The sequence below is a fragment of the Micromys minutus genome (genome assembly GCF_963924665.1).
Source record: "Micromys minutus genome assembly, chromosome: 27".
Lineage (NCBI taxonomy): Eukaryota > Metazoa > Chordata > Mammalia > Rodentia > Muridae > Micromys > Micromys minutus.
In genome coordinates, this window is record NC_137962.1 from 19,254,680 (window position 1) to 19,276,727 (window position 22,048).

Below are 22,048 nucleotides of genomic sequence, written 5' to 3' on the forward strand. Positions count from 1 at the left end.
TGCAGCTGGGCGGGAACAGAATTCTCTTCCAAACTTTGTTTTGTGGGGGCGAGAAGGCAATTCTCCTTGACTCTTAGCCCTGGGGGTTGATGGTTGCTGAGAAACGAAGCCTATTTGTCAATTGTTATTTCCCAGAAGCAGATGTGAAGCTCAGTCACTTCCTTAGAGGACATGCTTGGAGTTAGTGAGGCAACACTTCACTGCCTTGAACCAGAGCAGAGCCTGGGTCTGTTAGGAGAAACTAGTCTATGGCCTTCAGTGTACCCAGCCAGAATCTGTCTGTCATGACTGTCCTTTTTTGCATTCTGCTGGCTGAGTTGGGAAGATAGGCAGTGAGGACTGACTTGTCTTTACAGAATTGAGGCTCCGTAAGTGGTTAGGTAGGTGTGGTCATGCTATACAGCCTTGCCTTCTTAGAGGATCCTCCTGGAACAGACTCGCCCACCAGTCTGTTTCCCTTTTCCCAGATGTTGGCTGCTTCAAGTTGGATGGCCATTAGTCTACTGGGACTAGCTTCTGGGGTAAATCTTGAGAAACCTTTCACATTGAAAAGCTCCCACAACATAGCCACTCATTCCTGGATCCCAACCTAACTTTGCCAGTTTTGGCTGTTAGGAAACAGAAAAGCAATGGCCTTGCAATGGAGAGCCAATTCCAGGGTAGCAAAGGATGCAGAGAAAATCTCTCAATCAAACCAAACCCTAGACAAGCATCCCCATCTTAAATACAAGCCCCTCAGATGTAGAGGTTGTCTATCCTAACCCATTTTCTGGTTTCAGCAATGACCAGCTTTGGAAAAAGTCTTTAGCATCTCATGAAGTGGTTCCTGTATCTGCACTTCTCCACAGCCTGCAGTGTTGACACTAGGCAAAAACCTGGGGGTTAGAACAAGTTATCGAGGACAGCAAACCCCAGGCTTCGTGTACAGAGGGCTATTTCCACTGATGAGGCTACCCCTCTGCTATGCAACTGTTGTGCACAGCAGACAGGATGGAGATGGGGACCCGGCATTCAGAAGGGAAGGAGAATAAGAGCACAGGAAGTGCCTGAAAGACTGCAACATTGACCATCAAGTTTAAAGACTGGATTTATTTGGAGAAAAACAAAACAAAAAACCCCTCAACCCAAAGGATGGGATTTTACATCTCAAGACATCTCCCAAGTAATGTCTACAGATTACAAATCATTTTCATAGAAGATATTTTTGTACAAATTTTACATGTATTCAGGAGCGGGACATAAGTCAACCCCTGTTTTTATTTTAACAGAGGAGCAAAGTAGGAGAGTGGGAAAACACAGCTGTCTTTCGGGTGCAACTATCTGGAAGGGAAATAGACATGAAGAGGGCAAACTACCTTCTCACTGTCTACAGCAACGGTTTTAAAAAACCCATTCAACTGTGGGGATCTCTGCAAAAGCCCACTTCCTAGCTACTAGCCAATCAAATCCATTGGAGAAGCGATTTGCTGTGCCCACTGCTGCAGCACATGACACCAATGCTCCTGCACAGCAGGCCTAGGACCAAGGTATCATTTGTCTGGAGTACCTGACAACAGGGAGGCTTGCCATCTTTGGAGCTGACTCCTAAGATGCAGGTGCACATCAAAACAGACAGGTCAAGCTACAGTGTTGCAAGAGAAACCAGGACCTTTGCATTCTCCTTTATTCTTGAGGGGAGTAAAGAAGCCAACCCTCCTAGGCAGAAAACCACAGCCTAGGTCACATACATTATAAACTCAAGCACTGGCAAGGGGCTCCAATGAAGGGAACTTATAGAAACCTTAACACACTCCAACCAAGGACAAGGGCCTCCAACTCACCCCATTTACACAGCCCTATTCAGCCAAGCCCAGCAGCTGGGGATGAGAGCAGCTGAACAGGCACAAGGGCAGGAATCAAAGGTAGCACAGAGCTGGTTTGCTTGAGAAAAGCAGTGAGTTCTCAGGCTGAAGCTTCTTGTAGCCAAGACACACTGTCTGTGGGAGGCTAAGTGTCATGGAGAGCATGAGATGGCCAGAGTGACAAGGGCTTCAAAGGATGTGGATAAGTCTGAACCTCTAGGAAGGACTGTTTAGAAGGGGCAACACCAGGATACAGAAGACCAGAACCTCCCCACTGCCTCTAAGTGCTCCCTCATCCAGAAATGACCACTCTATTCCTGTATTTACTGGAGTCACACCAATTCCCTTACTACCTGGGTATAAAATGTAATTATCACCTTGCCAAAGCTTTTCAAACCACGATTGAGTTTCCCATTCATTTTGGTCCCCAAGCGGTGCTACTTGTTAGTGGCCTGCAGACTCACTCCCAACTACCCCCTTGGGGGGTAAAAAAAAATTAAACAATTCTCCCTAGGCTGGCCCCATGAAGTCAGAACAAAAGTAGAGGGGCTGGCAGCCTCCTGGAGACTGGAACAGCTTGAGAGACTAGAGCTACCTTTCTAAGGATGGGAAATTTGTTCAGGTAATGTTTGGGAATTCACAGGTGCCACCTTAGGATAAGAATCAGAAGGTAGAAATCTCACTTCTCCCTTGCACCTTTCTCTACTGCCTAACTGATGTGACAGTCTCTCATCACTGCATTTCTGCTAAATGGAGCCCCAAGCGCTGGTCACACAGGTAACTGCTTGGTATCATTAGACATTCACAACTTCCCCATTCAAAAGCAGTAGCCACATCTCTGGCTACAATGGAAATTCTCCAGTTACTTCAATACTTTTAAGAGGCTGCAGCAGCATGCAAAAGAATTTCATTTCATAAAAAAAAGTTTAGAAAGGTCTTCAGGAGATGGTGAGTTTATTTTGTCTTGTCTGGATAGAGGTTTGATTTGCTCTTGAATGTTCCGGGGTGGAGACGAGGACAAAGCACAGGGTGGAGGTCTACTCAGTGCAGTCGTCTCCCTCATTCTCCTCCTCCCCGTCCACAGACAGGGCGGCATACTTGCTTGCAGAACTGAACTTCTGTAACAGAGAGGACAAGGTCATGGATGGGAGCCCAAGACTCTCCTACCCCAACCCTAGACATACACTCATGCCTTGGCACAACAAGTCCAGACCACAGCACTCCTCTGGGAGAGCATGTTGCAGTGCAGCAGCCAGGGAGGGTCAGGGGTAGAGTGACCTCAGCGAGAAAGGTCAACAACAAAAAAGCCCACCGTAACTTTCCTCACTAGTTTGAACAGACACTGCTGCCTCAGTTCCAACTCTCCCACTGAAGGAGAAGCAGTCAGGTGCAAAGCTAAGTAGAGGCAAGCACACACTACTTACGGAGGCTGGATTTTCCTCAGGTTTCTTTGGCTCAGGTGCAGATCTGGGGTCTTGATCTTTTCTGCCATCCTTCCTGCAGACACAAACATCCCATTCAACAGTGTTGCTAGGACAGAGCATTATATGTTTAGATCCAGAAAATCTAACAGTGACTCTAGTTTGTTCATAGTGGTAGACCTGGCAATGCCTGAAAAAGCCAAGAACCACTTTATAAAGATTCTCCATATCTAACACAAGATTCATAAACAGTGAGAAAACACAGACATACCTATCCAAATCCTTCCAGTGGTCTCTGTTCCCTCCATCTCCGGGACCACGGCTGGAGTTTCCAGTTTGGCCTTTTGTGGCACTCACCCCATCAACTTTATTTTCATCTGTTTAAGCAAAATCATTAAAACCAAATTCAAGACAAAAAGTAACTCATCACCCCTGTTCTTGCTATATGAAAAAAACACATATTAAGGGGAATTACTCCCACTCCAAACCTGCCTAAGTAAGGCCTTTCTTCCCGTTAAAACTTACTGTAGTGAACGTCACCTAGAAAAGCAAGACAGAAACAGGAACTAGACTGTTCTGTAGTGACCTTGGTTTACTAATGGTGACTTCGAACCTGGACAGGCACATTAATTCTGTCCAATTTTCTCACAAAGGCAAGCTTTACCTTGAAGAGGCAACTTCAAGAACTCTTTGAAGTCATTCCTGCTCTCTACTGACAGAAAAAGGGAGCTCAAAGACCATAAACAATATAGAGGCAGTTGAAGGTTGATGGGGTAGGAAGGACACTTTCAATAGCATAGCCACTGCTAAGGTGCCGGAGCTTTTATAATCTTCAGTAAAACCCAGTAGGCCATTCCTCACAAAAGCCAAGAGTAGAGGACAGCTGGGAAGAGGGGGCTTGGCAGGAAGGAGATGAGAGGCCAACTGGGGGCCCGTTGAAATACATTATGCACATGCAAGAAGAGTCATCACTCGACCCAAAGAGCTCAAAACAAAACAAAAAACTGCAGCTCTCATTAAAACAAAAGTATTCTTGCTAGGCAGGGCAGATCTCTTGAGCTGGAGGTCAGCCTGGTCTGAGCTCCAGGATAGCCAGGGCCACCCAGCGAAACCCTGCCTAGAGAAAACAAAAGAAAAATTCTTTTTTACATGATGTGTAATCCTGGAGTCTCTCTTTAGTTATTTTATGTGTACTGGCTGAGTGTGTGCACATATATTTGAGGCTTGTTGAGGTCAGAAGAGGATATCAAATGCCCTGGAAGAACTGGAGATTTCACGGTTCTGAGTACCACACAGGTGATGGGAACTGAACTTGTGTGTAACCCCTGGATGTGTTTGCACTCCAATTGGATTAAAATCTACGCCTCTCTCGGCATGGGCTCACCTTTTCTGGATGGTCCTTCCTCAGAGGGCTGAGCTGGAGCCACTTTCCCCCCACCACTGGAATGAAGCAAGCAAACAGCCATCAGTTTTCACAGGAACGACAACACAAGCGCACACATTTTCCAAATGAAGTAGGCGGCATTTTCATTCCACACCACAATATTAGGATACAGGAAAGACAGTGAAGGAAGAAGTCATTTCTACAAGTGAGTCCTACATGCTTTGGAAATCCAGCATGTTTAGTTGGAATCTTCTCTTAGAAAAATTTAAGAGATTTGTAAGTCACTTAAGTGAGCAAGGTATGTCACAGGGCAAAACATATATATCTACATATTTCTGTGGTAAATATTCCTATCATAGCTGATCTTAACCCATTAAACTGATGTCAACTGGCTAACAAAAATCAAGAAAACAGATACTGTTTTGAGACAACAGTGTATGAATTATACAGGAGGCAACCTCATCTGTAATATTACACAGGCCACACTCCCTCAGGGCACCTCCAGCTAAGCAGCTGCTGTTACAGGCCTACTCACCTTGTAGGGGACGGCTGCTCTGTGTCTGAGCTCTGAGATCGAGCAGGAGGGTTAGAGCTTCGCTTCACCCACGCATTCTCCTTTGGTGGAGGGGCTGGCATTACCTTTAGAGGCTGGTCAGGTTTAGGAGGCTTAGAGGTTGGAGAGTGACAGTCTTCTTCTTTATTGAGGGTTTCATTTTCTAGAGACTTCTCACTCTCTCTCCTTCGTGTATCTGTGGGAAGAGGGACTCACTGTACAGAGTCCATCTGGACTCTAACAGCAGGGAACGGAGCATCCTCACGTTCTCCATCAGCAGACACTACCTGGTTCCTGATAGCTATAGCTACACACAAACCAATGGTTTCTAGGTCACCCAAAGAAAAGTGCTTCATGGATACAGAAAAGGGAAAAAAAGCTACCTGAAAGAACCGTCTTTACTTGGAAGGAATGGGCACTTGTTTTATTTTTTTGGAGTTACAACTTGCCTGTGTGTTAAGACAGTCTTAAGTGGGGAGAATATGCTCTTGTGAATGGGACTCAAGACTAAAGCCCAGGAACTACTGCTCAACATCAGCTCAGCAGAAGCCTTTACAGGGAACAAAAACCAGACACATTTATATTTGCATAAAAACTTTTCTGGAACCATGGAGCCTGCTTTCCCAGTTACCACCTACATTTGAGGTATAAGCTCTAGCAAAGTGGCTACACAACCAACATCATACTTTACCTGGTCAGAAGGAGCAAGACATTATGTTACAACAAAGGTGAAACATTTCCAGAAAACTCTTATAACACTTGGCTCAAGTGACAAATCACTTTGGTGTTTGGCTGTTTTAAAATACTCAAGGGGGGGGGGACGACTCAAGTACAAGTAAACTTGGAGGTAGGAGAAACTTGAGCAACAGCAAATCATAGTAAGGAGGAAGGGGGCACTGCAATCAGCAGTCCAGGATCCTGCGACACTACATTTGCTGATGAGGAAATGAATTTACCCCCAAGAACACCACTTTAAAGTTGCCCAAACATCATCAAATAACATCACCCCAAGTGGTCAGAAACCAGTGCAGAATAAGGTGGCTCTAAAAATAACTAAACCGGTGAGACAGAAAATAGGGACTGGCAAGATGTGTAGCAGGTATGGTGGCTTGCCACCAAAACTGCTGAGATCAATGACTGAAACACCCTCTTTGGCGAAAACAGAATGCTTCAGGATTTTCTCTGACCTTGTAATATCATGATACAAGACCCCACTCCTCCACAACATAAATGTTAAACACAAAAAGCAAATCTAACAAATATTCTCTTGTGACATTAAATCTATTCTGGCACCTGTTCTTGAAGCAAGAAATGTGAGAAAAGTGCCTATCTGGCTATGAAAACGGGGACACTGACACCCACCCAGGTCTGACTTACTTCTGCCAGATGTGGCTGAGGTCCCAGTCTGTGATGACTCACTTCCTGTCCTCGACCGTTCTCTTTCCTGAGTTTCTTCACTTCGCCAACTTGGGTGCCTGCACACGAGATTGAAACAGAAAAGACACTTAATGCCACGACGACGCTGATACAAACTGTTATTTGGTATGTGCAGGCCAGAGGACAATCTTAGAACACTGTTCCTTAGAAGTTATCCACCTTGTTTCTATCTTACGCTTGGGTTGTCTGCCTGTAAGTCTGTACACCATGCATGTCCCTGGTGCCTAGATGCCAGATATCATTATGAGATCTTGTGGAACTAGAGTTACAGGTGGTTGGAGGAGGAGAATCAAAATCGGGGACTTTGTAAGAGCAGCCAGTGTTTTAAGCAATGAGCCCTCCAACCCTGCCAAGTCTTTCTTAGACTGCAATGGAGTTTACTGAGCAGGCCAGTGAGTAGTAAGCACCCACCAGGTGCTGAGCCCTGTCCTCCCCTTCAGAGCATACACCAGCAGGACCAGACCAAATCACTAAGGTTTTCATGCTGTGCCACTCAGACCCACACGATCAGCCCGAAGACTGCCATCACACGGCTTTATCTTCAACCATTTCACGCAGTAGGTTCATGTGCTGGTTCTAAATACCTCAGGGTTCCATGTTAGCTGCTACTCTGAATGCAACTGTGAAAGTCATTCATATAGAATGTTGCTGAGTTTTCTTAATAAAATCCTAAAATTCGGGCTGGAGAGATGGCTCAGCGGTTAAGAGCACTGCCTGCTCTTCCAGCGGTCTTGAGTTCAATCCCCAGCAACCACATGGTGGCTCACAACCATCTGTAATGGGATCCGATGCCCTCTTCTAGTGTGTCTGAAGACAGTGTACTCATATACATAACATAAATGCATCTTAAAAACAAAATTGGCCTGACTTAAACACTGTTCAAAAAAATCCTAAAATTAATTTTGTGTGTGTGCCAGGTATGGTGGCACATACTTTTAATCCCAAGAGGTAAAAGCAGGCAGACCTGAGGCCATTCTAGTTCTAGGAGAGCTAGAACTAGAGACCCTGTCTCAAAAAACAAAACAAATAAACCCCAAAACAAAACAAACAACTTTTCTACCAATCCTTATATTAATACAAAAAACATACAGAAAAATGCAAAATAATTCTTGGCTATCTTCAGCAAGAAAAAGCACTGTGTGCAGTATAACGCAGTTGGCTGAGGTCACATTGGCACCTGCGACACCTGGTAGCAGAGGTAGGAGTGTAAAGCCTGACTGGGCTGTGATTTCTGGTGAGGTCTGGTGACTGTTTCAAAATATAAGGCTAGTGAGATGACTTGGTAGGTCACTTCCTGCCAAGTCTGAAGATGCACAAAATTGTCCTCTGACCTCTGTATACACACACACCCAAGTATAAAAAAAAAAAAAAAAAAAAATCAGGTCACTATTTTTACAACAGGCACAATTTATTTACTTCTGTTCCGAAGTGCCACCAAATTTCTATTATGTCAGGTGTAGCACAAGTCTTTTTGAAAACTTGAAGGTACAGAAGTTTTAGTGTGTGACACTTACACTCTACAGACTGCTCTACCCTACCCAATAAAAGACATTTCCCTGACCCTCACCTCTCCCGGGGCCGGCGGTCGAGTTTGGGCTCATCCAGCTGACGCTGCAGCTTCTCCTGCTCCTTCTGTAGCCGCTCCTCTACTTCTCTCTCTCTAGCAGCCGTGTCAACCGGCTTCGCACCTCCAAAGATAGACGCCGCTCGGCTGGACTGGGAGGTGCTAGCAGAGGAATCGTCTTCCTTAGGAGTACTCCGAGGCTTTAGGTTCAGTTTGGGTCTTTGGGGGGGACCTAAGTTAAACAAAACTCTAAGTAACAGTTTCCAAGTCACCAGAAGGTGACTGCTGAAAGCCAGACTCTAAGACTCTTAGGACTCTTGTCCAAGGATCTGGTCTGAGGATGAACATCTTCAACAGGTTAAAAGAACCCTTTTATCAATGACAGGGAAGATTTTAGAGGTGTGTATATTAGAGACACAGGTGAACACGCTCCTTAGCACTGGAGATCCGAACCACAGTCTCACAGCTGCATGGCAGGCACATTAGACACTAAGCGATCTCACCAGCCAAGGGAGGCTCCATTTAGTTCTTACAGTTTTTGTATAGAATTTTAAGTAGTCCAATTTCCTTCTCTTTCCAATTCATCAGAGTACTTTCAAAAGTGACCTAAAATTTAATCGAGCTGTGTCACCTAACAAGACCATTTTTCTTCCTGATTAAACTCTCTGATAGCGCTGCCACACTTACCCTAGGTGGTGGTTGTTTATTCCTCACACCTATCAGAGCTGAATGTGACAGTGCTTTGTTTCAGTAAATTTTCAGAGTTAACCTCTGAAAATTAATCAGTAATGATTAATGGCTGGGACTTTCATTTTTCTTATTAATAGTGCAACAGAAAAATGTCTGTTTCTTCCTCTCCTACTAATCATTAAATTCTAACTGAAAATCGATATGGAAAGGCATTCAAGATGGAGACAACGGGCTCTCTTCACACTGCCACCCCCATCAGCTGTACTGTGCTCTGCCGCCTCCTTTATACCCGCGAACAGCTTTCTAGCTCTGCTCCATGGAGAGAGAAGTACCTCTGTCATCACGCCGGTAATCGTCCCGAGAGTGATCATCCCTGGACCACGGCCGATCGTCCCGTCTGTCATAGCGGTCTTCATAGCGGTCCCCACCTCCTCTGTAGTCATCGTCCCTCCGGTACCCACTTCCAAAGGCTCTCCTACCACTGCCTATCCTGGAGTCATAGCCTAACGACAGACCTCAAATTGTGGTCACACAGAAAGGGAAAAAAAGCAAAGAAAATTCTTGAGAAGTGTTTTCCACTGAGCATTGTGACTACCTCGGTCATAGTCTCTGCTGCCTCGGTCATCATAGCGATCCCGGCCTCCATAGCGGTCCATGTCTCTGCGTGGGCCGTCCCGATATCCGTCCCTATACCCATCCCGATACCGGTCCGAATCGTAACGATCTCGATACTCTAGAAAGAAAAGAAAATAGGTAACAAGTGCGGTAGCTCACTAGATCAATTTGAGTTCTATTCACAATGGGCCAGCCTGGTTTGACCACACCCCCAAACCAGAACCATCTGTACTGACTTAGAAAATTTCTCAGTATCTGTTTCTTTAAAAAAAAAAAAAAAAAAAAAAAAAAAAAAAAAAAAAAAATCCCTGATGGGCACTAGCATTGAAGCTCACTTGGCGGAATGCTTGCTTGCTCGCCAAGCACACATGTAGCTCTAGGTTTAATTCAAAAGACCACATCACCATTGGGATGTTAGGCAGCAGGATGGACTTCAAAGTTATTTTTCTGTCAAATAGCCAACCCCACAACAGGTTGTTTTGCTAGTTTAACATGCTTTTCTTGGGTGGGTGAGGTGATGATAAATGTCCATTTATCCTGTAACAAATCCTAGAACACCATGCTTAAATACATTTAAGCACAAGACAGACTACAGCTGGGATTTTCTATGCTGAAGTTTGGCACAAGGGCCAGAGATGACTCAGCAGATCAGGCTCCTTCCCCACACGGAGGAAAGAAACACTCTCAAAGCTGTTCTCTGACCTCAACTCCCGCTGAGGGTTGGCTAGGCAATCAATAAATGTCTCTTAAAAATGTGTCTGTCCAATGCTAGAAGTACATACTGCTCTTAGTTTAGGTATCCAATGCCTCCCCCCTTTGGCCTGTGAGTTCTGTACTCAAGTGCACCCCCCCCACAATTTTTTTCTCCCTTTTTGCTGTACTTAAACTTGCTTTGTAAACCAGGCCAGCCTTGACCTTTATCTGCATCTGCCTCTCCAGTGCTGGGAATACAGGCATGTGCCACCACACCTGACAAAATAAAACCTGGAGGTGTTGTACAGGCACATAATTTTAATCTCAACCCACAGTAGGGTTATGCAGGCAGACTGAGTCCCAGGCCAGCCAATACTACACAGTGAACCCACCTCAAAAACAAACACATATAGTACTGTTTTTAAAGGTTTTTCCCCCTCAAATTTTATTCTTGCTACTGCATGCATGTTGCGCTATAAATAATTCCATTATTTTCAAGCCTTTATGATCATTTTAAACATATTTTAAGATGGGTAATCACTTTACCCATAAGGATTTTTTAACCCTGACTTAAATGGCAAATATGAGGCTGTATTTCACCTTCACTCACAACACACTATCCAGTCCTTTCCACTGTTGCCAGTGGTCAGTGAAAATGTTCTTTGTATACTGTCTTCAGCACAAAGTATAGTCACTATTTTTTCTTAAGATTTAATCTTTTGTAAGTGCTTTGTCTGCCTGTACACCTGTGTGCCAGAAGAGGGCATCGGATCCCATTATAGATGGTTGTGAGTCACTATATGGTTACTGGGAATTGAACTCAGAAATGGAAGAGCAGAGAGTGCGGGCTCTTAACTACTGAGCCATCTCTCCACCCTTAGTTATCATATTTTTAAGCAAATGAATTTTAAGTTTTCTGAAAGTCACCCTTAAAAACTAATCACAACTATAGTCACGGGGCAATTCCTGGCTGCTTCCACATAGAATCTTCTGATGAAATTTAAATAAGCGTTTAGCCTTTTCTGTGAGTTTCCTGTGTGTAAGTAGGCCTGTGTTGTTTGGCAACAGGGTTTGAAGCAGACCCACTGAGAAGTCAGCAAAGATCTGCTATCCTCACCTCTCATGTGACTTTTATCCCACTCAGGCGCTCTTGCTGTTTGATAAGGACTTTAAGTCGAAGTGACCAAGCTACTGCCTCTCTTTTGTCCCAGACACTCTATTTTATAAACAACCATGTCCAAAGAAAAATGCCTGTACTTTCTGCTAAATTTTTTTTAAATTAGGAACTTATCAAATTCCTTTTCTGCATTTGTCAACAACTTATATTATCAAAATACCCTTCCCCCAAAACTCAAGAGAAACTAACTTTGTAAGTTGTTCCCCACCTAACTGCTAATGTTCCATTATCAAATAGACCCAAGAAACAATAAAAAAAACCTGAACTTACTGTCTCCAAAGCTATCGTCGCCTCTTCTAGGTGGGTAGTCATCAAAGCTGTCTGTGGCGGGACGGGCCCTCCAGTCTGTGTCTGTTTTGTCAGAATCCCGATTTCTATCTCGACCAAAAGAACGGTCATCCCTGTCTGCAGACAGAAAACCAAACAAGTCGGCTCCCAGACACCACTTACTTTGCACACAGCTCTTCACATCCCACCCATGGCTTCGCTTCTATTTTCAAATGTGCTGGCATCCCAAAGCAGCCCAGGCCTTGCAGTTGCTCTCTCCAGGTAAGATATCCATTCTCTTCTTCAAACGTACTCTAGTTAATATTTATCTGTATCATATTTAGCTCAAGCTGCTAGACGACAAATCTAATTACAGGTTTTAATTATAAGGTCAAAGGATAATCAGTGGCTTGAAATCTGAAGGAGACAGTGAACCACTGAATTGCACTCACTGGGTATCAGCACAAGTCCTTTTGTCTGAGGCAAATCTTTAAGAATGCCTCAAGTTTCGTGGAACAAAACTGGTTGAAAACTGAATACAGGACTTGCTACTCCCTAGGACCACTACACCAAACTGGAAAGTTCTACCAGTTTTCTTACCTTTATCCTGTGCTTGATCAGCAACATCCACTCGAATTCTCCTGTTACCTAGAGACTGAGAGCACAGGATCCTGTTAACTGACCCTTGTTAGCCTAAAAAGTTATAAGAACTTGAAAAATTAAAGTTAGTTCTTTCATTTTTCCAAAGCCCAATACATAAATACTGACGTTAACTGTTTAGTGTAATGAAAGTAATTCTCAATCAGCTAACAAGCCTGTAACTATAGCCCCAAGAAGCAGACAAGAGGCACTCCAAGTTCCAGGCCAGCCTAGAATATATATAGGAAGACCCAGCTTCCAAAGAAAAAGGACAATTAAAATACCTAAGAAATTATTTATTCAAATAAAGAGGCCACAACACAGCAGCAGAACACTGAAGACTGCTGCCTCCAGGTTCACTCAGTTCTTGACTTCCCCTTTCCAAATTACCCTTCAAATACACTGAGCTGAGAGTACAGCATGAACCAGGAAGTCTGGCTCTACCCATGAATTTTAACCTTATCTGATACAGATTATAGCATCCAATCATTATTATTTAGTGAAAATATTCCTAAGAGCTGTTTATTTACAATTATACCAAATGGTTGATGTAGCTTATGGAATTCTGGAGTTAAATCTCAGCCCTGAACAGATACACTTTAATTGAACCCAGCTTACTTGTTTCTCTACATTTATAAAGGCAGTTTATTTTTAAAAAGTAAAACCCTAGAGCTAATATAAAGCAGTAAGTAGGTTTATTAGAAATCTGATATATATTGGGTTCCTTCCCTAAAATTCCATTGAAATCACTGCACCTCAAACGATATCAGGAGTGACTTGGTTCAGCTAATAACAAATAGTGCCCATCCCTCACCCCCACTTTCTTTTTGCCTGTCTGCAATGTCTGTCTGAGGGAAGGTGTTACTGATGTTACTGATGGTTGTGAGCTGCCATGTGGGTGCTGAGAATTAAAACCAGGTCCTTTGGCAGAGCAACCAGAGCTCCTAAAGGCTGAGCCCTCTCTCTAGCTCCCCTCACCCCAACTCTTAATTTCGTTACCTCTTCATTGAGACTCAGAGCACTGAGCAAAGAATCCAGATCCTCAAACTCTGCATAGCCGAAACCTTTCAACCTGTCTGGATTGCTGGGTTCTCGTGGTAAGCGTACAGCACTGATCTGAAAAAGAAACAAAAATAAACAAACCACAAACCCAAACAAAGTGATCAGCATATATATAATTTCTTTGAAGAGCATACAAGAACCTGGATGTCTCTACAAGAAAAACTGGTAGAGGGATAGAATTACTCACTAGCCCACACCTTTCAAACCATAGTAATTTAACCCTTAAAACAAAATTAAGGTATTTCTTGCATCTTAGACTCTGCTGCCTTGCTCTGTGGCCCATCCCACAACTGGTTTGTTTGGCTATATTCTCACTATTCCACAAACAGTCTGACACAAGGACACTTACGTTTAGCCCTCTGAAGAAATCCTTAATGGAGTCTTCTGTCACATCATAGGGCAGATTCCCTAGGAAAGCAGTGTAGGGTGGCGACTTAGGAAGACGGCTCCGGTCGATATTGGGTTCCCGAGCAGCCCGTGGAGCAGTGGGAAGGATGGAACGGTCGATTGGAGGGGCCCTGTACACATCGTCATCGTTACTGTGCCAAGTTGTCGACACTAGGACAGGAGCAGACAAAAGGGAGTTATGAAGCTAAGCATGGCAGAGCACTTTCCAAACCGAGACCATCTCAAAACCCCAAACCCAGCAGGCATAATAGAGGCTGGCTCAAAGTCTGAGACCAGCCCAGTATTTACAGTGAGTTCCAGGCCAGTCAGTACTACATAAAGAGACTCTGTATCAAAAAACACAAGCTGGGAGGTAGTGGCCTTTAAATTTCTGAGTTTAAGGCCAGTCTGGTCTACAAAGTAAGTTCCAGCACAGCCAAGAGTACAGATGATTAGTCTAAAAAAAGCCAACCCCCATGAATCCACACACATATAAGATTAGAGCCAGAGATTCATGCCAACACCAAGCCAAGCCAAAACAAGGCTGTGTAAAGGCTGTGCCTTTGAAGCAAAGACAAAAGGAAAACACTTCTAAGGTGTTATAATCAAGACTGAACAAAGAGAGGTTGCTAGATGGTGCAGCAGTTAAGAGCATCTGTTGCTCTTGCAGGTCTCAGGTTTAATTCCTAAACACCCACATGGTGGCTCACAAACATCTGTAAGCCCAGTTCCAGGGGATCCAACAGGCACAGTATTACACATAAAAAAAAAAGTAAACAAAGAGACAAAAACGATTTTCATGACTCTCAGGCCTCTCTTTGAGGGCTCAGCCTGCTCTTACTGTACTCATTTAAGGAATGCTATGAACCAAACCCTTCATGTATTTATTACACTATCTCAACAAGTCTGCAATACTCTTCTATCTACAGAAAATGAAGCTCAATTGCAGACAATACCCTAAGCCTACTACTAAGCACCCCTGGGGTAAACCACTGGACTGTCTGTCTGGGTCTTGTGTTTTCTGCCCCTGGAGCCTCTGTTTTTTAGAGACAGAGTGTCTCTACCTCCCAATCCCAGAAGTTACAGCTACGTACCACCTTACCAGGCCTTCTTCAAAGTTTGTCTTCCCCTAAAACTTAAACAAAATCATCTATCCTAGTTCTGGTCCCTAAATCTGTATTTAGTTTCAACATGTAGAGTATAACCTATATAAAATCTCCTACTTTTAGAGGGAAAAAGAGGTTGTTAAACTGATAAAGTTGTAATATCATAATATATATATATAAAAAAAAAACCCAACTCAGATGTGGTATGCCTGCCTGTAACTAGTACTAAAGGAGGCAGCTGTGAGCAGGTCTCTGAAAGCTTGAGATGAGCCTTCTGGAAAATATACCAAGTCCAGGTCAGATGGACTACAGGAGACCTTTTCCGAAATACAAACATAGCTTGACTTCAGCTCTCCTGGACATGCTCTCTATGGGTTCTGGGTCAGTCAAGGCTTCATAGTGAGATCACACTCCCAAACACACACCCAATCAATCAATAAAGCAAAACACCACAGAAACTTTAGGTTTTCCTTATATCACTATGCAATCAGCTAAGTTGTGTACACTCAACTGCTGGCATCAAGTTGAGGTGAAAACAGGCTGAGGCAAAGTAATGGGAATTATCTAACTACATGGGAAATACAGAACAGTCATGATGTGTCTCTTGGCTAGTCTTGCACATTCAGAGTAGCCAGTAACAGACAGGAGCTGGGACTGAAGGAGCGCACCGCCACACCTTGCTACTCAGTCTTAATAAATAGCCAGGACTAGCATGTAATTATTCTGAAAGTTCACTTTAGTTTGAGAGTCAACCAGAGATTAAACCCAATACCCCAAACACAAAAAATTTCAGGCTGTACAAAGATTATTTTCCAATCACAAATGAAGAAAATCATGGAACACCATGTTATCTAAAAACCAGTGAACTTCTAATTTAAGCACAATGACAGTTCCAAGGACAACAAAGGGAAATTACCATCTCCTTCCAGATCGTCTGTTTCATCAGCCCAGCTGACTGGTTTGGAGACATAGGTGCTTCCTCCACCAGTTCCCCCATCCTCAGCTAGAAAGTCTGTTAGGGAGATGGTCTTCCCCTTCTTATTCTTCTTTTTTGCTGAAAGAGAGAGAGATTACTCAAGAACAAGTAGGTACTTAAAACTTATTTTGAACCATTAAAGACACTTAAATCAACAGGGCTGGAGAGATGGTTCAGTGGTTAGTAGCACTGACTGCTCTTCCAGAGGTCCTGAGTTCAATTCCCAGCAAGGACATGGTGGCTCACAACCATCTGTAATGAGATCTGATGCCCTCTTCTGGTGTGTCTGAAGACAGCTGCAGTGTATTCATACAAATAAAATAAGTAACTTAAGAAAAAAAAATCAACAAGGATCATGGAATTCACATCATAAATGAATTGTTATGCAGATATAAACATGGAGAAAACAACCTAATACTCAAGAAGTCAGGCATAATATCTGAGGCAGGAGGACTGTGTATGTTGTAAATAGCTCATTTGTTAGCATAGGGAGCATGAAGTCCTGGGTTTAATCCTTACCACTATATAAACTGGGTGCGGCAGGATAAACTTGAACTGCTAGACTAAGCAGGCAGAGGATGGAAGATCAGAAGTAGTGATGGAGTGAGGCCATCATCACTACAGGGTGACTCTGAGGCCAGCCTGGAATACATGAGACCCTGTCCCACAAAATCACAGTAACAGTAAATGCTTCTTATGTCCATGTGCACATTCAGCATAGAAAGGGAAAGCTGTCAACTAATACCATCTGGGAAACATGGCTACAATGAAGACAGTCTTCATATATTACTAATACAGACAGACAAGTAAGGCAAAGGCTCTACAATAAACTATACTCCCCAGTCCCATTTGAAATTTTAGCAAGATGGTGGTGCCACATGCCTTTAATTCCAGCACTTGAGGAAGAGGCAGGAGGATCTAAGTAAGCTGGAGGTCAGCCTGGTCTACAGAGAAAGCTTGAAACACCAAAGAAAATTTAATTTAGAAATGACTTACAACAGGAAAAGGTTGCTGTGTAAACTAAGTTAAGATTGAGTTCAGAGATTCAGGTGTTTTTGTTTTACCATTCCTGTAATAAAGTGCTTTCTGAAAAGTAAGACTAGCAGACTGGATGGGTGGCTCTGCCATTAAGAGCCATTTGCTGTTGTCCTTCCAGAAGACCCAAAATCAGTTCCCAGCACTCGTAATTCCAGGGGATCTGGCCCCTTTGAATTCAAACATGTAGGCAAAACACCTATATGGATAAAACTTGTACAGTCGTGGCTCCTTAAATACAAAGGGAAAACACAGTTCCCATTTGTACATAACACCCTCTATATATGGCACTTTGTGTGTGCTGTCTACTTGTTAAAAAAAAAAAAAAAACCACAAGGAAGACTCATAAATATCTCAGTTATTTTCCTAGAACATAAAGGACTCTTCCTATGACAGCAAATAGGGTATAACGTCTGTCAGATTATCATAGCCATGGTAAAATGCCTGCTGCCCCCAGTGGCATTTGAAAGCATTTAATTAAAAGGGATACAAATAACCAGTCAACAGATAATTTAAGGGACCAGGAGGAATTCTAGAACTGACCAACAACAAACCAAAAATATCCTACATGGTTGGGTTGGAATATGCCTGTTATCTCAGCACTGTGAAGGCTGAAGCAGGAGGATTACAAGTTTGAGGCCAGCGTTGATAGTGACTGTTGTAGTCCTGGCTGGCTACATACTGACAGAGCTCTGCCTGCCTCTGCCTCAAGTGCTGGGAGGTTAAAAGGACAGGTTCACCTAGCAGCTTCATGGTTTCTAACAATCCTTTCAATTCTCACCAAATTTTCAACCCAAGAGAATATTCTAACTTGATACACTAATGCTTAGTAGAAAGTTACTTTCTCAAATTCAAAAACTGTTGGAAGAAAATAAAGGTGCCTGTTTTGCTATGAATGCTACAGACAGCATCATGTATGTAACAGCCTCAAGTGTTAGAGGCTGAATGTTCAACCCAATTGAACCCACTGCAAAAGCACAAAGAGAAGATGGCTATTAATCAGTCCTTTTTAAAAGTGACTTAATGCTAATGACTCTAAAATTGACAGTGTATCAGCCAGATCACATGATCCTCAGTCCCTTCTGTCCCTCTGAACCAGCTCTTGACTGTGCCACATCTCAAATTCTAAGGCTAGAGTATCAAGGTCTGACCACTGAATTGAGCTACAGTTAACTGTTTGAAAATATTCACCAGAGGCTGGACCCTAAAGCCCTCTGCTTTGCTCCAATTCACACAGACATGTGTAAGGTTTGTGCCCCCTGTTCATGCATCTCCAGTGGGCCATGAGCTGCCTGTGTAGCCAAGAATGACCTTGAATTCTGATTTTCTTGCCTCCAACTCCTTCCTCAGTACTGTGATCACAGGCACGCACCACCACACCATGCTGACATGGTGGATGCTGGGGATTGAACCCAGGGACTTTGTGCACTTTTGGCCACTGGGTTAACCAACAATAAATCACTTGATGCAATATAAGGTAGACAATCTTTAAAAGACTACATGTCTGAGCATTTTGCTAATGTATTTGTATTGTGAGTGGCATTACAGATAATTGTGAGCCACTGCCCGGGAGAAGGGAATTGAACTCAGATCCTCTGCAAGAGCATCAAGTACTTTTAACCACTGTCATCTCTCTGCCACATTATTTTAGTCTTTATCTTCCATTACCACAGCATAGTCTAGAACTAATCTACCCTTTGAAATGATTTGGCTTAATTAAATCAACTTGTAGATTAGGGTTTCTCAACTCCTAACCTCTGAAGTTTAGAAAAACAAAAATCCCATTCAAAATAAGCTAAAGAGTACCAATAAAACATTTACAGAAAAATGCTGCTACTTGGGCTGGAGAGATGGCTCAGCGGTTAAGAAAGAGCATTGACTGCTCTTCCAAAGGTCCCCGAGTTCAATTCCCATCAACCACCTGGTGGCTCACAGCCATCTGTAATGGGATCTGATGCCCTCTCTTCTGGAGTGTGAGGACAGCTACAGTGTACTCATATGCATAAAATAAGTAAATAAATTTCAAAAAAATCAATCTGATAAAAAAAAAAAAAACCCCACTGCTATTTTTAAAAATTCCTTTTGGGTCATCACTTCTCCCTTTAACATCCTTACTGCTCCTTTCCCCACCAAATTTAGCTGAGAAACCATCGCCAGATGTGGAGTCTTCAAGACTAAAGTCTTCTAAAAAGATCTCTCATTTAATGTGGCTGCATAATAACTCAGACCTACATAAGCAGCAGGTTTTAAAGGTTGACCCTAAAATGAGAATAAAGTGAGATAGCAGTGTATTTTGCTGACAAGTTATCAAAACCCTCCATGTTTGATCTTCTAACATTAGGGGTCTTGCATGTTTAAAAGATGTCAACTGTGTGTGGGGGGGGGGGGGCTAGAAAGATAGGTCAGCCATTGAGACTGTGGACTGCTCTTGCCTAGGAATCAAGTTCAGTTTCCAGTACCCAGAGCATAAATCCATATTTAAACACATATATACAATTAAAAATAAAGTCACTGTAACTTTAAGGCCAGGTGTGCCTGCATATACCTTTATTTCCAGCACTTAGGAGGTGGAGGTAGAGGCAGAAGGACCTCTCTATGTTCAAGGCCAGCCGGGTCTACAAAGAACCTGTCTCAAAAGACAAACAAAAAAAAAAGATTAGCTCTTTTTTTTTTTTTTTTACTTCTTCAAGAATGCAGTCTTTGCCACTCATTGATCAACCCATTCAATTCTTTCATCCCTGATCCTTAAAACACAGCTCCCTGTAAATTATATCTCAAAGCTATTATTAACACACACACACTTTTACAATCTGAAAGTTTTCCTTCAACTGACAATACTCAATATTTAACTTCTTGATCTAAGTATCCTTGCAGAGCAACAAATACCCTGTATTCTGCAAAAAGGTAATTTGCATACATGTAACTCCAGTTCTTGAAACTGTTTCACTATGAAGACCAACACTGTAAAAGCAACTATTTAATACACTGTCTCACTGCAAAACCAGAGAAACACCCCCACAGCATTCCTGTCATGTCAATTGAAATCTAGGCACATCTTATACATACTAGCTACAATTTTAAAGTAACCTGTATCAAACATGATTTCTTACTTGCAGACAAACTGTCCATTTACAAATGAAGCAACTGAGGTAGCTCACTTTAAAACTCACATAGCCACAATAAAAACTAAAGCCTTTTTTTCTGAGGCAGGATCTCACTAGTCTAGGCTAACCTGGAACTATGGCAATCCTCCAGCCTCAACATCCCAAGTGCTGGGATGACAGGTGAGCTAAGTTGTTCAGCTACACCCTCATAGATTTAAGTCTTCTTTTAAAGATGCAACTAAAGAATTACCTATCTAGGTTCAAGTTTCCTAGAAACTTAAAGAATCTTCATTTGCCAGTCAGCTCTAAGACACTAAGATTAGAAGTGGGTTACAAGGAAACTGGTATTGTTTCAAACATTTTTCATTTTATTTACCAAATAGTGATTGAGTTGTATCTGGTATTTTTTTTAAACTTTATTTTAATATCTGGTATTTTTATAAAGAAAACTTAAGACCCTTTTCCAACTCGGGGCACAGTGGTCACTCAATCAGAGTTAAGAGTTGTTATCAATTCCAAAGTCAAGTAAAAGGTAAACTTGTGCTGAGGTAACAAACCAATCTACATTTCCTGAAGTGGAGACCTTCCTAGGAGAACAGATTTTTAAAGAAGGGGACACCACTAGAGAAGCCCTGTAAACCAGTGGTCCACAATCAACACACAGAATAAAACACACAGCTTACCAGGCAGGTATCTTTTTCTCTTCTAGCTTTTGACTTTTTTTTTAATTGCACATAGGTTAAAGGACAACTTGCAGGAGTGTGCGCTGGCCTCCACCACATGGATTCTTTGACTGCATTGGCATCAAGTGCCCCAAACCCTGAGCTATCTCCCTAGTCCAGCTATGTCATTCACCACTAAAGAATCTCTACACTTTTCACTTAGTTAAGACACCAAACGGTAGGCCAAGGAGTATTTTTCACCGATTAAAATCCATTAATTTGTAGATGATACTTTTAACCAGCGACTCCAACTTAGTACTTAACATCTTAATGAGCCTAGAAGCCTGTAGTTTCTAGGACTGTGATTCTGATCTGCTACCTGCTAACAATGTGACCTTCAACAAATCTTGGAGCAATTTTTCCTCATCAATTCTTTAATGATCTCACAGGCTTGTTCAATTAAGTGCTATACTAACAAAAGCTGTTATACCCAGTGTTGGGGATTTAGCTTAGAGTGCTTGCCTAGCATGTTCATAAGCTCTGGTTCAATGTTCAACAATGCAGGGGGAGGAATAAAAGTTCTTATGGTCAAATGCATCTTAATTCAGTGAGAAAGTTTCCCAAAGACATAACCTAATTCCTTGTAATATTAGAAAAGATGGACTTCTGGTTAAGATAATGAATGTTGCCCAGTGTGGTGTTAAAACACTTTTACTCCAACAATCCCGAGGCAAGCCTAACTACACGGTTAGCTACAGGACAGTCAGAGCTAAATAAGAGGGACCTTGTCTCATAGTTTAGAGACAGCAATCTAAAAGACAAGTCATGCTATAAGAAATAAACTGTATTTTCTAAACCAAAACCAACGTTAGGTGTTTAAAAGCCCACTAGCATTCACACAGGTCCACCTGCAAATGCAAAAAGAAAACAAAACACACACATAACCAGAAACAATCTCCCCCCAAACAAATCTCATTTGCAACACAGTGAATATATATTTCACTAGAAAAGCAAAACAACCGCAGAACCTCCTGCCACTATTTTAATAGCACCCTCTGGAAGTTTCCCACTTATCTGGGAAAATGACAAAAGCACTAAAACTACCCTCTTAATATGTAAGCTTCATATAATGCATCGCCCCGATCTCGTTCCCCACCTCTGCCTGACATATAGGCTGCACTCAGTAAAAACTGCTGGTTGAATCAGAGGTGGAAAGAAAAAGGCACAAGAGAATCTAGGTGTCCATCCCTACAGCTCTTCCCTAACACGTGGGCGCACACTGGGTTCCCTACCCCCAACTGTAGTAGGACCAAACCTAATATGCGTTCGCTTGGAGTACAGCAGACGAGCCACGCTCCAAAACCGACTAAAGCTTAAAGTACAAGGTCATAAATGAGCAAAACCCAAGTCCGTCCGGGCTTCCCATCTGGAGTCC

The 22,048-nt window shown here is 42.7% G+C and overlaps 1 protein-coding gene across 1 annotated transcript in view; it reads right to left on the reverse strand.

Annotated features, from left to right (window-relative positions):
• Positions 1–1,069: 1,069 nt before the first annotated feature.
• The window catches only part of EIF4B (eukaryotic translation initiation factor 4B), a 21,566-nt gene continuing 587 nt past the window's right edge, over positions 1,070–22,048 (reverse strand). The window contains exons 2-15 of the mRNA XM_080939405.1: positions 15,753–15,890; positions 13,693–13,901; positions 13,281–13,397; positions 12,243–12,297; positions 11,646–11,780; positions 9,486–9,623; positions 9,223–9,393; positions 8,204–8,432; positions 6,577–6,674; positions 5,182–5,395; positions 4,647–4,702; positions 3,534–3,639; positions 3,266–3,338; positions 1,070–2,959 (exon numbers count right to left, since the gene is read on the reverse strand). Of these exons, the coding sequence (XP_080795531.1) occupies positions 2,879–2,959; positions 3,266–3,338; positions 3,534–3,639; positions 4,647–4,702; positions 5,182–5,395; positions 6,577–6,674; positions 8,204–8,432; positions 9,223–9,393; positions 9,486–9,623; positions 11,646–11,780; positions 12,243–12,297; positions 13,281–13,397; positions 13,693–13,901; positions 15,753–15,890 (1,820 nt within the window). The 3' untranslated portion in view covers positions 1,070–2,878. The remainder of the gene's footprint in view (positions 2,960–3,265; positions 3,339–3,533; positions 3,640–4,646; positions 4,703–5,181; positions 5,396–6,576; positions 6,675–8,203; positions 8,433–9,222; positions 9,394–9,485; positions 9,624–11,645; positions 11,781–12,242; positions 12,298–13,280; positions 13,398–13,692; positions 13,902–15,752; positions 15,891–22,048) is intronic.